The sequence below is a fragment of the Semicossyphus pulcher genome, unplaced genomic scaffold (genome assembly GCF_022749685.1).
Source record: "Semicossyphus pulcher isolate SPU_LCO1_2020_fin unplaced genomic scaffold, fSemPul1.0.p SCAF_5, whole genome shotgun sequence".
Lineage (NCBI taxonomy): Eukaryota > Metazoa > Chordata > Actinopteri > Labriformes > Labridae > Semicossyphus > Semicossyphus pulcher.
Genome location: NW_027211726.1, coordinates 31,057,193 through 31,073,116, shown reverse-complemented (window position 1 = coordinate 31,073,116; position 15,924 = coordinate 31,057,193). Strand labels below are relative to the sequence as shown.

Sequence of the window (15,924 nt, the reverse complement as noted above, 5' to 3'; positions counted from 1 at the left end):
AATTTAAGGTCAAACTATACAAAACAAAATAAAAGAGAAAAGTATGTAAAGCTAAGGGGCCTTTACACTTGAACAATTTGCACCATCCTTCTAATTTCCCCACAAAAACCACCAATAGTTGTCGTGTCTTGCACAAGTTGAATTTATGGGTTAAAAAAGGAGCCTAAATAATATTAAAGTATTATACAGGAATTCTGTATTCTAAAGGGGGTCGTAAACCTTTTTTTAAAAATAAGCGATGCAGTGAATACTACAGAGAATGTTCAATTTTAATAGTTATGAATGTACTTGTTTTTCCAAAAAGGATATTAAATCTTGGGAGTATCTTTTTTACACTTGTAATGTTTTTACAGTTTTGTGGGGCAGAATATATAAGTGCGTAGCTGAACGGAAAATATCTGTTTTCTGTTTTTTAATATTTGTTCATTTAGGTGTTTTTGTGCACTTGTTGAATTTAGTAATTTGAAGGTTACACTTTTTTAAGTGTTGTGGCACTGAGAAATAACTTTAAGATCTCTTTTCAGTCCTTAAAAAAAATTAAAAGCGCGTGCCTTACGACTCACTGACTTGCTGTGCTTATATTTTGATTAAAACCCTTCAATTTAATCTGTTTTAATACAGTTTTGTTGTTGTTGTGTTGCTTTTGTTTTTTGTTTGTTTCTGATACCTAGTAAAATATGCTACTTGGAATTATTATTGTGTATTATTGTGTGTTTATCAATAGCAATGCCTGTTTCTTATTTAATTATGTTTAAGACAGGCTTCAAATATAGCTAAATGAATGAATAAACAAAAACTTCTCTGTCTCCGCTACAATTTATGCTAGCAACAGTATAGGGGAACTAGTCAGTGATGTTTTCGGGGAACAAAATGCTAGCCCACAGCGGATATGACGTTACATGTGTTGGAGGCGTTCGATTCCGACTACTGTGTGTGCCGTTAAAGCCGCCCTCATCGGTTTGAACGTTAATGTAGGCTCTCCTCCCGCGCGCGCTTCAGTGTGAAACAAAAACATGGAACCAAACATTTTCCCGCGCGCTCTCGCATTGTACCGACTTCACAAACGCGAAAACTGCGAACAGTCAAGATGGCAGGAATACTGGATGTCCCAAAACCGAGAATAAACAGCTCCATGCTGTCACAGAACGTTAACAGACCGGTCTGCTTCGTTGGGCGAGTTGAAAAGGTCAGTTTTGTTGGTAGATAGGCCGGGTTAAAAAGTTATTTAAACTGCTTTAAACATGTCTGACTTTGACTAGACTAGACTGTGTATGACATTAGCATGAAGCATTCTCTGTTGTCTCTGTCAGGTTCACCCAACAGGAAAAACGTTCACCTTGTTGGACGGAGAAGGACAAACTGCAACAGTTGAACTTAACGACCCTGTAAGTGCGGTTAACGTACCCTACTCCAATCCGCTATTTAATCCAACAGGAGGTAAATGGTTAAAATGTAACACTAGTCATTTTGTCTTGAGTCATTTTTCGGCTTACGGTTATTCTCTTTAAATGTTACTTAGTTTTTTTTAAGAACTCAAACCACGGTCTTTAAAACCATTAGATTGAACATTCCTGTCACAAATCCTCTGTCACTCTTCCACCACGGTTAGTTGGCTTGGGCGGGCGCTAGAGGGCAGCATTGCAGTGACTGTTAATTATTGCGTCACTGGGTACATTACCAATAAACAAAACAATTCATCTAATTAGTAAAGTTTAAACCAGCAATTAAAGCTCCTGTGAGGAACTTTCCGTTTGTGTTGATTTTGGCGCCCCCTGTGGACAAAGCTGTAGCTTTTATCTCTTTGCTGACTTTGCCCTGTACATGCTTAAGTGTTTAAACAGCGGTTTCAGGCATTAAAAATAAATGTATAGAAATAATAATAAATCCTGATGGTCTGGTTTGCTTTTGTAGCTCATATAGAGTAACCTCACAGGGGTTTTAAATCCATGTATGATTTGTTTATTTCAGCTTGAAGAGGAGCTGAGCGGCATTGTGGAGGTCATCGGTATGGTGTCCAACAAAGGAGTGATAATGTCGTCCACATACAACATGCTGCGAGAGGACAAAGGGATTGCGTTTGGTAGGTCTTCATTTATCATTTACACACGCATGAATACAGCAGCTTTCATATGTGTTAAGACTCTTTCATCTTTTGCCCTACAGATTTAGAGCTCTATAACGAAGCCCTGAAGGTCATCCATGATTTCCCGCAGCACTACCCGTTTGAAGTGGCTGCAAGTGGATGAAGTTCATCTTTTCTTCTGTTTCAGTATCCACTGTTTGTTTCATGTTCAGTTTTGTTGTGAGTTAAAATAGATTTGTAAAAAAGAAAGTCTGTAATATCAAATATGTTGTCAATTAAACTAAAACTTGTTTAAACTAAATTAAGTGAAAATCTTTTTTCAGGAAATGTTCGTCATTAAATTCTTAACTTCTAGTTAAAAACAGCCTCAAACCTCAGGCTCCTTTATAAACAAATGGAAAGTTCTGGAAAATCTAGTAAAGCTCTGATGTGAGATTAGAATCAGAATGGGGTTTGTTTTGTAGGAAAACCATAAATAGAAAAGGAATGACAAATAGGAACAAATCAAATGGCACTTTGTCAAACAAGAAACCTAAAATATACAAAAGAAAAAATAAATGAAACAAAATATCTATTTTAAGGTTTGATGAAAGGCGGTATAGTTTGTGCAGAAAGATTTTACCCAGGAAAGTGTGTGCAAAAGTTTACAGAGTAAAATAAGAATATGTAAAGTATAAAAGGATCAAAAATTTAAATCTTTTGAACTGGAGAAAAATAAACAATAAAATCTGAAGTAAAATCAGACTAAAAAAAGTCAAAATATAATCATTTAAACAAATATTAAAACATAACACATTTTTGCGTGTATATGTTTATAATGTTCTGTGTATATAGCTCTCTCACAAACTCTTACTCACACAAAGCCTCACTGATCTGGTTTTGAAGTGTTTTTATATTGTCCACTCCCACCGTTATGAGAAAAGGGAGCAAAACATTTCATCATTAAATGTTTCGTCACAGTCCAAACACATCGTATGCACTTGTTCTTTTACAAAGTTTAGAAGTTGTCACTTACAAGAACTTCAGAAAAGTAAAGTAGTAAATGTCTAATTTCCTCAGATGAAATCCATGTAAGTAAACTTGACATTTTGTGTTTTGTGTGTAGAGAAAAAGAAATAAGCACCCCAAGCCTTCATGCACCTTTCAGGACTGTGAGGTGGAATTAAAAGCTCAGGGAAACTTCTGTTTGCAAAGTCAAAAGAGAACCTCTTCATCTGTTAAGCAGCCAAACGAAGCGTCTAACCTCTGATAGACATGTGGGACGTTGTGGCCGCGAAGAGCCTGTCTCCTTGTCAATGAGATTTAATCACGGCATAGTTACAGCACCCTCTGCTGGTCTCAAATGGTATACACATAACGACTGCATCCTGCATATTATCTGAGGTTGAGAAGGTTGAAGACCTCTGCAACTGAGATTTAATATGCTTTAAATTCTTTGAATGGTCCAAAAACGCCAACAAATAAATGCATCTTATTCAGGAAGTCCAGCTATCATTGGGCGAGAGGCGGTGTACACGCTGGACTGGTCACAGAGACAGACAACCTTTCACCATCACACTCGCACCTACGGGTAATTTAGAGTCACCAATGAACCTAACAGCATGTCTTTGGACTGTGGGAGGAAGCTGGAGTACCCGGAGGGAACCCATGCATGCATGGGGAGAACATGCAGACTCCGCCCCCTGCAGGGAACCTTCTAGCTGTGAGATGATGGCGCTAACCACTGCACCACTGTGCAGCTCTCTGTCACTTAATGCAATCTCTAATTCTGTATTTCTTTCAACCATCTTAAAAAAATTTCTTCTGGGGTGCTGGTTCAGCTCAGTTGGTAGAGCAGGCGCCCCATGCACCGAGGCTACAGTCCTCAATGCACCTATTCGCTGCATGTCTTCCCCCACTCTCTACTCCCCACATCTCCTGTCTCTCTTCAGCTGTCCTGGGTAATAAAGGCAAAAAAGCCCCACAAAAAAGAGGTTTATTTTCTATATAATTATACAAATCTACTACAGCTGCTCTTGGAAATTAAAGTTAAACAATGATTACTTTGTGAACAAACAGAAACTTGCTGGAAGGTAACCCCCAGATCTGCAAATGTCTCACAACTTGTGTTTACAGTTTGTGTTATTGTGCACTGTGTTTGTTATTTAGTATCATAGTATGAAGACATCAAAGACCATGTAGGGAATGGGAGGGTGTAGATGAATCAGTCGATATCTGCTTATAAGATGTGTTTTCAGTCCTTATGCTAAGCTAAGCTAATCAGCTACTGGTTCAGGCTTCACTTATTCCGCAAATGTAGCAAAAATTTCAAACAATTCTGCCATTTTTTTACAGTATGTTGTGGGCTGTTGTTGCCTTTATTGACAGGATAACTGAAGAGAGTGGGGGATGAGGGCCGAGGGTGGGAGTCGAAGCTGCAGCCACTGCGTCGAGGATTGTAGCCTCTGTGAGGCACCTGCTCCACCAATGTGTTAAACCAGCGCTCCAAACAATTCCTTAATTATTAGAAAAATCTGCTTGTGTCAATATCATCATCATCATATCATTAAAAACATTTATAAGACTTTTAAAGATTACACATTATATACAAATAACACCTCAATAGAAAGGAAGAAGGAATAAAATGAGAGAAATACAGTGAAACAAAGCAGCTGTATACGTCATCTAGTTATAGGTCAGAAAAATCAGAATCTTTCAGATTAATGTAGTTTTATTTAAAGTACATTATTTCCCTCTGACATGTATATAATTTTAAGTATAAAGAAGCATAAAGGTGAATTATTATCAGTCCGTCTCTGTGGCCTGGGGTCGCGTTTATGTTGACAGGACTTTAATTTGAACGTCTCCTCCTCTAACAGAATGATAAATGCCAACTTTTTCAGGATAGTGACATAAACTGTGATCAAGGAGGAAATGATGTCTGTAAAATACGTTTTTTATGGCCAAACAGTGTACAGATGAGTATATCATTATTGAGGGGGCGGGGTGGTACTGTCACTGCTGTTAAGAGCTCAGTTTATCCCGCTCACAGTGACGGCTGGGAGAGATGTAGCCTGCAGGGAGGCAGCTGCCGTGTTCCTGCAAGTCGAGACACTTCTGTTAGTGTTACAGCATCTGCTCCATCTGCCTCCATACAGACACACACGCACACACACACTCACCTCCATCTCACACACCCTGTCAGGGAAATGTCTTCATTTTCTGCAGCTACACATCGCTGTCAGATCCTGCTCACGTTAACTCATTCATTATTTCTGAAGTTACGTTATTTGTATCCAGAGACTGTGCAGGAGAGATCGGTGGGTGGAGCCGCGGTAACGATGTCCCGCCACGTCTGCTAACCAAAACACACATTTAACTTACTGAAAAAAACATCAAAGATCCGGCACGTCGGCGTGTTTACCAGCAGAACAGCTTCTTGTGTCGGTCTGAAGCAGATATTCATGCTGATGGAAAGTTCAATGACTGTAGTCTTAGTGTTAGTCACATCTCCTCTCGCGTTCCTCCTCTACTCTGCTACTCAGGAACAGAACGCTGCAGGAGCCCCATTTGTCAACAGAGCTGTCAATCATGAGGCCACACCCCCTTTTTATAGCATCAAATAACTAATTAAAAGTAAACTTGTCAGAAAAATGAACACTTGGACGTAAATCAGCATGATAAGAACTAACTTTAATGACAGAAACCATGTTTGTATGTTGTATATTTTGATTTTATAGTTTGACTCATGTCCCATCTGTTAACATGGAGGAGGCGGGCTTTATGACCTATACTGCAGCCAGCCAGCAGGGGGCGATAGAGAGGGTTTCGCTTCTCTTTTGGGGAGCTGTCATGTCGTGTGTCCACCAATCTCGTATATTTAGGTGAAGTATCCTGCAGGGGCCAGCTTGTTGAAATATTGTAGCTTTATAGTAGTACAATATAGCAACATTTATATGTATTTGGAGATGCTTTGCATGCAACATAATGGTTCAATGACTTATTTTGTCACCAAATTTTTACGATACCCATCAGCATTTGATTGATATTAATAATTTAATATTAATAATAGCAGCTTGAATTTGATTATAACCCTTTTGTCACTTTGATGCAACTCAACAAGCTCTGCACACAACATATACTATTATAAAGTTATGGTTGCAGTCTGCAGCTCTTTGATTAATTAAATCTGTTTATTCCACTTTTACCTCTTTTTTGGTCTCAACCAACTTCTGAGTAAAATATCTGGTTCTATAAAGCAAAGTTATAGAACTATTAGACCTTAAAATAACAGAAAGAAGCTGCTTACTTTTATGATAAACTGACATGTGTTCTGCAGAAGAGCGGCTCTGTCATTCCCTCGCAGTGGCCAAAACGCCTGTTCTTGCAATACGTACGTTGAGTGATACGATCTCCCAGGGGAGGTGCATATTTGGAAGGGCTTTTATGTTGAAATCCTTAAAGGGCCACTTCGCCAACTTTCAACCTCAGTCCTATTATGTCTATGTGGGGAGCTAATGCCATTATGGTGAAAAAAGATGCAATTTCGCTCTGTGACAGACTACGTAAAACACGTCATCTGACAGAGGCCTGCCCCCGATGTCATGCCTGCAGACCTGAAGATTGTTTAGACGATCCAGCGGTGTATTCTCGGCGTATTTCGGACTCTGTCCCGCTCTGAGCCGTTGCAGTGAAACGGTAGTATTTCACTCCAGCGTCTCTCGCTGGGCCGTTCCTTTCAGAGGGAGGGGCGCAATGCATGCTGGGTGTTGTAGGAAGGTAGAGTGGGCGAAACCACAAGCTGTTTGTACAACTTTCTTCACAGCTATGGCGCCAATTTCAAATATTATTGCTTCTATCGATTACAGAGAACACCAGCTTTGACTGGCAGCGGCTTTAACAGTGGAGAACTGCTGCTTTAAGTTAAACCTCCAGTTGCTCACTTCAGCCTGGTATTCTAAATTCAATAAATAAAATAAATAAATAAATAAATTCATCTTGAAGAATGGCTTTTAACCAAGCAGCAATCTCACGAGTGCCAAAAGCTGCAGTTCCTCTGGTGTCCACTTGAGGCTGTCTCCAGCAGTGAGTCAGTGCCCATAGAGCCCCATGTTAAACTTTACAGCAGAAATAAACTTGTTTACAGCCTGGTACAAAAACAGTTTGGGTCTCTTTAGCTCATTTCTGTCTTCATGACAACTGTATGGGGAGAATCTTGTTTACATTATATTGAGGCTTAAAGTGATGCATCTTTAGGGGCGCGACAGGTGGGAGTTGCTAGCTGTCTGCTAGGTGGTGTGGTGTTTTTTTTGGTGCAAATATCAGACAAATAATGTCTTGCTGTGCAGTTTCTTGTGCCATACTAAAACCAAGATGGCGATGGTCACAGTGCCAAACTCTTCAAATCAGCAGTCCACAAACCAGTGGGTGAAGTAACACTGTCTCTGTCAACTTCTTATATGCTATGATTTACTGTAGTTGGAGGAGGAGGGGCAGTGAATTGCACTTTAAAATTGAAGAAGCATCAAGTACCAAAAAGTCTTGGAAGTTTGGACAAGCTTGTAAACTTGGTTCTTAATGGGAAACTAAAACTAATAAGTGAAATTCTTTGAGTGCGTTAAGGCGGAGTGAGACACGTTTCACTGCCGCTTTTACAGACTGACACCCTGAAAGTGTCACATAAAATGATCCTCTTCCTCCTGTTGGAGGTCTGACACTGTTTATTTAAAGAAGCAATGATGTACAAAATTCATCATCAGACTTATAAATCAGTGTTCGCCTTCTTCTTTTGTCACATAATGTAAGTCATCAGTCATCATAATGTTTCCCTCTCTACTTCGCAGGACTTTCTTTGGAGGTCTGAATGTTTATGACGCCCTTCTGCGCTGCTAGTTAACCCTGAGATGACCACAGTAACTGCTGGACTGAGCCGTGGATCTTGTAAAACTCACTGTGTTTAAGCCATTACCATACCTCTGAGGGTTACAAGTTCACATTCTGCATACCAGCGTGGACACTGTTATGTTTTATCCTGAGGTTGCCCCTGAATGCAGCAGCTCGTCATGATGCAATGTGAGCCAACATGTCTAAAACAAACCTCCGCACATCCATCACATGCCTATCGGGGCCCCCTGAGCGCGGCTCTGGGACCGGCCGTGTGAAGCTGTCAGGCCTGCCACAGTCTGAAGTGCCACAGGGAGCGTGAACAAAAGATCAAGCATGGCCAGTTCAAGACGACTTCATACCTGCGAGCACCTCGTGTAAGCACTCCCAGGCTCTAAAACTGTCTCTGCAGCCGGGTACTGCAGGAGATATACTGCGCTGTGTGGCACTTTGAAGTAACATTCAAACAATAGCTCTTTTTTAAAAGAATAATAGCGAGTTAAAGGCTTCTCCGTGTTTTTTAAGCCTTTGCCCTATGTATACATATTTTGGTATGAAAACACTTATAGGAGCAAACATTTTTGGATTGTCTCCAGTAGATGTGTTCAGCCTGCAGCAGTGAAACAGGCTGTAACTGCTGCAATATAATCCTTAATCCATCAAAGGTCGTCCACTAAAGGTTCTTGTCGTTTCCACTGACAGGCTCAGATTGTTATTCTAAGTGTGTGAAAACATCACAGAAAGGATCCCTACAGAGACAGACCTTTTTGTTACAGAGGAAGATGATTTATTGTAGCAATAAAACAGAGGTTACATCGCTCTCTGCACACACACCAGACTCCATGACAAAAACAATACATTTGAATTTGCTGCTATTCTGCTGCTCTTATCTGCTTATTTCTGTGTTATTATGTGTAAATCAATAACATTGAGTTGGATCCAAACAATTTAAAACACCAAAGTCGCAGAATAGCGCAAATAAACTAACCAATCAAGGCAGTGGTGCAGTGTTAATGTTGGCAGCTATTTTATAGTTTTGATCTAGTTTTAGTCGATAAAAATTTTAGTCAGAACGTTTTCTCTCTTTAAACTAATTCAGTTGGCCTGATACAGGTTCAGTCTGCTGGTCAGCTCCGTCCTCTTCCTAATTATTTCCTGACGATGTTCTTCACAGATATATAACGAGGTTATATGTAAACTTCTGGAGCCAGCCCGTGCCTTAGGCGAAACCTAAGGGCGCATCCATCCATAGGGGGCGCCACACAGCCACCGCGGCTGTGACACAGCCGGACAGACAGAACGACAGATAGACAGCATATAATAGAAAGTGAGGGGAAGAGAGACAGCAGCATGTGATGGAAAAAGAGAGAGAGAGGATAAGACAAAGAAACTCTTAAAAAGTTTATTGTGTCTATGAATGAAGAAAAAACGTTATAATAATAAGACTTGAATTTCACATTTTTCCAAGTCCAGTCAATAAATGTTCAATGATAACAGTTCAGGTTCATATTTTTACATGTTCAATGATTACTTTGAATGTAAATAAAGATTGCATAAGATTGCAGACCCCCCAACTGAAGTCCCCCCCCCCCCCCCCCGTCCTCATATCCCAACACATTGTAGTAAGTTCCAAATCTCCTCTGGATAACTGTGTTGCACACTGGCATGCAAAATAAAAAAATTATATTGTGTGGCAGAAACATGATATTTTACCATTTGCAGTGGGGGCACCAAATTCTAATCTCACCTATGCACCTAAATGGGCCGGGCCGGCCGTGTCTGTAACGTAACGTTACACATGTAAAGACACAGAAGGAAGCCGTGCGGCTACAGGAGCACATACTGCACGTCCCTCTCTTGCCTTATTAACAGCAGCAGTTTTAGTTTTTACTGCAAACACTTTTATATGTTCATCATCACTTCTCATTTAAACAGTCAGACTGAAGCAGACGGCTGACGATCCTTTTTGTGCAGAAGCACGGCCCTTTTTCTGTGAGCGCGCTCAGAGCCTGAAGCAGGAAGCCTGGATTAACAGAGAAAGTTCAGAACCACCTCCGGGATACATGTTCGTCTTTTTTTGTGCGTTGTTGTCAAGCTGCCGCTTTGGGACATCCTCACCTGTACGTCTGGGTCGGATTCAGGGGGATCTGCAGACGCCCCTCAGCTAATTCAACCAGTCACAGGAATGCATTGCTTGTGTTTTGACAGACAGATGAGAAGCACAGTGGGGGAAAATATTGATTTTAAATGTCTGACAGCCACCACGAACATTTTAGTCCCGTCTCGGCTCGTTAACAAAAACAAAACATGCGTGTCGTCAGAGTTTTATCAACGACCTGTTTTTGGCTCGTCATCGCCTCGTCATCGTCTTGTCTTCGTCGGGGAAAAAAGGTTGTTGAAAAACATTTATCGTCATATTTTTCGTTAACGAAATTAACACTGCAGTGGTAGACCAGCAACTCCCACTTACAGCAATGAAAAATTACTGCTTTGATCAATGGGGTTTGGTGTCTTTGAAGAGAGCTGTAATGGCTGTTTCTCGTTGGAGAAACGTCTCAGTCTTCCTCAGAAGGGTCTGTCTCTGCAAGGATTCTTTCTGTAATGTTATCAGACAAAACAAGCACTTTATTAGAGATGCTTTGATTGGGCACATTTGCCCCAAAGGGTCACTTTGACTTAAGCAATGTTTTCTACCTACAAGTCATTTGGATCCCAAAGTTTGTATAAATAAGGCCCAGTTTTAAGAATACTGGAAATCCCCTCCAAATTATAAAGTAACAGTTGTTATATTTTAAATCAGAGTCAATTTATAAAACAATGTAAAACCTTTTCAGTGTTCATAACTGTTGGACCCTGAACGCATCACACTGCTGCCTCCCTGCATGCAGCTGGTGCCCTTTTCCTGCCCCTGCACCTCAGACAGCCTGTGTCCACCACTGCCTCTATCAACCTTGACGGACGTCTGCAGCTCACACTGTCAGTTTGTCTCCATGAGTATCTGAGTGAATTCCTTTATTCATTTCTGGATCACTGGTGTATGGGAGCTGTGGTTCTGTTAGTGTTCCACAGGGCTCGGCTTTGCTTGTGTCCAGAAAGCGTCTGGCCGAGCAGCCGTGTGCTGTTCAAAGCCCGTTGGTCTTGTGAAAATATGTTGACCTGCGGCAGGAAGCGCCCTGTAAACTGCCAGGCTGGTTTTGGCGTTGTTGCCGCCTGGCTGTGTTGTTTTACACAGAGCTGTCTGCAGACAGTGTGCCACAGCAAACATTACCCGAGACTCTTCCCATACAGCCAGCAGGCAGCCCGGGCTGGCATCTGCTCACACATCCAGAGCACTGCGTCTGCATGTGCAAAGTTTTACATGTTACACACATTAAAACAAGCTTTTTCAAATCCATTTACTCTCTGATATCGAGAAGAATTCATGCAAGGATTTTTAAGAAAAGTGATGTTTTGTACTTAAAGTGTGCCTAAAAATAATCTCTTCTCCCAAGGTTAACTTGCACACTTGTTTCTGAGATTTCAACTGTATCAGATTGTCTTCATTTGGCATGCTGGGCAAGTTCAAAGTTCAAACATCTAAACCCGAACATGACGGCTGAGAACATTTTATCTGTTAATTTAAACTTGTTGTTAAATTTGTTTTATTATGGGCCGTACTCGAGGCGACGCAATGACGGTAGAGTCGATACATTCAAAGGTAGACATACAGCAGGCTACACACCGTCCTGACAATATAACACACATGTGGAACGAATCACAGAGGGAGTTTAATTTTTGGTAACACAAAAGTAATCTAACACGTTACTTGGGCAGTGACAGCACTCTTAATGGCAGTTGCTTTTACCCGTTAACGTTACCCAACATTCACCGGGAGCGAGCAAGTGGGCGAAGTGATGTGTGAAACCAGAAGAGCGACACATAAGATGATTAAAAACATCCGAGGTTAAAGAAGAAGGATCGTTTACAAGACGACAGCAAAGATGTCTGCAGACTGGAGAGATGAAGAGATTCAGGACCTTCTGTTCACCAGTTGTGAGGACCGCAGCGTACGCTTTACTGTAATGTCCTGCTTCATGAGATTCAGGGGCAGACTGTCTTAAATATGTCTGAAGTGCATGTGTGTTACAGGGCTACAGTTAGCCTTGCCCTGCTTTGTAAGCTGCTACGCTAAATATGACCATAACTTAAAATCCTCTGTGTTGAAGAAGACTTGAAACTCGAGATTGAGACCATAAACTCATTTGGAAAATGTTTACTGAGGGAATAAATCAAGAGCAAAGGAGGACCATTTTCTCACAGACTTTCATACAAGCAGACTTCTTTTTGCTACCAGTGGAGGCGCCCCCTGCTGGCCATTAGAAACAATGCAGGATTAAGGCACTTCCTCATGTGCATTTCTTTTTACAGTCTCTGGTCTAAACAGCAAATATAAACTAAAATAAATACCTGATGGCAACATTACTGATGTAGGGGCTCTATGAAGGAATGTTTGTGGAGCTTGCAGCTAATTTTCATTGAATGATTGGTAACTTTGCACAGAGGCAGCCGCAGCATGTGTCAGACATATCCATGATTTATGTTTGGAATCAGGCATGAGGCCTCCTCGCGGCCTGTCTGTGTGAATTATGGCAGCAGCTAATGGAAGTTTCTCACAGCGTCGGGATCAGCTCCTCAGTCTCTCACAGGTTGCCACTCAGCGTACGACTCCATAAAGATTAGCTCTGAAACATCCTAAATATTTGTTATCCTCCCCCTCACCCTGAATGAGCCACATTTTAGTGTGAGCCCAGACGCTGGCCTACTTCTTCCTCCATGTTCTGTCTTCCTCGTCATCACTCATTTTTAGTATCAGCTTGTTCTGGAGATTTGACCTTTCCTCCCATGAAGAAGAAAGCTGCAGTTTTACAGTGAAGATGAAGAGCTTTCTGCAGGAGAGGAAAGTTTTAAAGCTGCTGGATTAAATACTTTATATTGACACGAATAGGTTTCATATAAAAAGTGACAAACTGCAAGTAATGATCAAACCCAGTCTCACGGCAGTTTTTCGTCAGAGTTCAACAAATGTATTTCAGTTGGAGTTTTAATTCTGGCCTGCAACACAAAATGATGGATGATAGATATAGAGCCAGGAAGTTTGCAGGGCCGATGGATGAGTCAAGAACAAAGACTTTTACCCATGAGATGTAAAACCAAACATCAGAACAGACACGGATCATGTCACACAACATCTTTTACAGTTTCTTTAATTTACCATATTGAAACCAAAACCAGGGACAAGAAGTTTTGGTGCGTTAAAAATAACCAAATGCACCTTATTACATTTCTTTTCTTAGGTTTAAGCACCAAAACTTCTCGGTTAGGTTTATGAGACAATCATGGTTTGGGTTCAGGCAATATGTCCACATTGACTTCTGGTTCCACACGGGACACGAGCAGTGATCTCCTGGGTTTAAGAGAAGAAAGCCGTGAAGGCTGCAGCCACAGAATTCATGCCATGCACGTAATAAAGTCGTAATGACCGACACAAAGAAAACTCTTGATGCAGACGCATCAGGTTTGCCTGATGAAGGTCGAGCACGGAAACGTTGCAAACCAATAAATGTATTTTACAGAGTTAGACAGTGTGCGCAAGTTTGCTTGCATTTTTTGAATGGATTTTTTTCTCTCCTGCGCACCTGTCCGCTGAAAGAGATGTCCAAGTATTTCTCTACTTTCATGCAGGTACATAAAAAACTCTCTATTGGGAGACGTATTTGAGTGAAATTCATGATGACTGACACGAAACAAATTGGATAGACTCGTCCTTGAACAGGACTTAATGAATTACATATTGTAGTTTTTTCACAAACTGCCATGAGTCTGAGTAAAAGTATCACTATCGTCAGAGTTTCCCCTAGTTTGGGTTCTTCAGCTGCAACATTACCTTGTTTCCAGCAGCAGCAGACACAGTTAGCAACTAGCTGGAGAACAGAGAGAAGCATTTAGCTGATTTTTCTCAGTCGTCTGTGGAGACCAAACCAGAGCTAAAAAGAGGTTTAATTTTAGGACCCCTCACTTTTTTGCACTCCCACCAAAGGTAGAGGCAAGAGCCGAAAACTCCAGCCCAGTGGCCACTTCATTAGGTACACCTGTACAATCTAATGCAGGTCACAGCTCTGCCATGGATCCTGCTTTTATCAAGTTTAGTTTTTGTTGAGTTTTGTTTTGCTGAGAGTCAGAAGAAAGCTGGTGTATTGGATTACATTAGATTTTTCAGGTGTACCTAATGAAGTGGCCGGTGAGTGTACAGCTGTAATAGTCACAAAATGTGCTTCCTACACTTTAGTGTCACTGATTATAACTTAGAAAATATACATTATACAATATAAGACACTTAAACATTTAAAAGGGCTCCTTTTTATTTTGTTTTGCTTTGGGTTGATTTGTGCCTATTCTGTGTTTTTTGATTACAAGGATTGGACTTGTGGTAATGTTCATGTTCTTGAGTTCCACATTTCTCCTTTATAGTATTGATCTGTGTGTTTCTGTACAATTAATCAAAGATGCAGTTAGGGTAAACTCACTTTGACTACCTGTATCTCTTTTTGCTAGCAGATAGTATTTTAATGTTGTAAATATGCAAGTATCCAACAAAAGTAAAGACATTTTTTTGACTAGAATTAGTGTTGATTAAGTAACTATATAAGGCCAATGATAATGTGTTTAAATACATTTTTTATAGAAGTATAGAAGCAGTCAATATCTAAATGCTAAGTGATGCCTTCGCGGTCACCGCTGCTGCGACTATTTGCCTTCAAAATAAGAGCAGGACATCCGTCATGCATAAACAAAGTGTTGGCGCTACGCAGAACTACAAATACCAGATTTTGCACAATAAAATCTTGACATAAACATAAACTACAACTACAACTGTAAAATTCCCATATAAATAATGGCATGCGGCTTTGTGTCTCGAGTAAAGTTTTATTTTGAAGGAAGTAACAGGAAGTGTTAGTTGATGTAATAAAGGTGACTTGACACCGGTGTGCTGAGCCCATCAGAGCTGCCGCACTGAGCTGAGTGTCTGCCTGCATTGACTGTGAAACCTGTCTGACTCTCTGATGGATTAACCTGGAGCTCTCATTTCATCTACACACAGGTGAGCGTGTTCAAGTTTACATCGTTTATTTTAATTTATCTCTGACTTCTTCAAAAGCTGTGGCTCAAATACTTCTTTCAAAGAGACATCAAGTTTATCCAGAAGCTAATAAGCTAAATATTATTGTTGATTCAGTGTAGCAGTTTGTTTTTCACGGACAATTAAACTGGTCTTGCATAAATAAAATTGATCATTAAACCAGACAAGCCATGGAAGTAGTAGTAGTAGTATTTGTGGCCACAAAAAGGCCATTTTTATGTGTATCATACATAATTTAAGGTTTAAATACTTCTATCACACCGGTTTAAGTAAAAGCAGGAGTAGCGGTAGTTATGCTAGCTGTAGTTAAAGTATTTCAGGGGCAGCAGCAAGGCATTAGTTGATTTATCCTAGAGCTATTAATGATATTAGCACCAGTATTAGCACTCATTTTATAGTAATTGGTAGTAAAAAAAATATAGAGATATAGTAATAATATTATTAGTGGTGTTGCAATAGCTGTCGTGATAGTAGTGATTGAAGCTGGATCATATTCATGTTATTACCAATAATCCTGCAGTATGATAAGTATTGGGATATCTTTTCTTTTGCAATCTTATGCGAGTGTAGAAATACATCTGTGCATGCAATTATTGCAATTCAATTATTGATATATTCTTAAAACCAGTTTATTGTATATTATGACATAAAGTCAACTGAGATGTAGTGAAAATACTCCAGGATAAAGTAACCACACAGGAGCTGTGGTTTAGGTTATACATGAACCCAACTCAGTGAATGAAATTGATCACAAATCCATCTCTGCCACGAATCAGTCCTGCTTATTGATTTGTAAAATTGC

At 40.3% G+C, this 15,924-nt stretch overlaps 1 protein-coding gene across 1 annotated transcript; it reads left to right on the top strand.

Moving 5' to 3' along the window:
* Positions 1-1,075: 1,075 nt before the first annotated feature.
* On the top strand, positions 1,076-2,348 carry rpa3 (replication protein A3). The gene is made up of 4 exons (XM_069681872.1): positions 1,076-1,186; positions 1,311-1,385; positions 1,969-2,080; positions 2,164-2,348. Exons 1-4 carry the CDS (start codon positions 1,088-1,090, stop codon positions 2,244-2,246), a joined length of 369 nt encoding a protein of 122 aa, XP_069537973.1. The 5' UTR covers positions 1,076-1,087; the 3' UTR covers positions 2,247-2,348.
* The last annotated feature ends 13,576 nt before the right edge of the window (positions 2,349-15,924 follow it).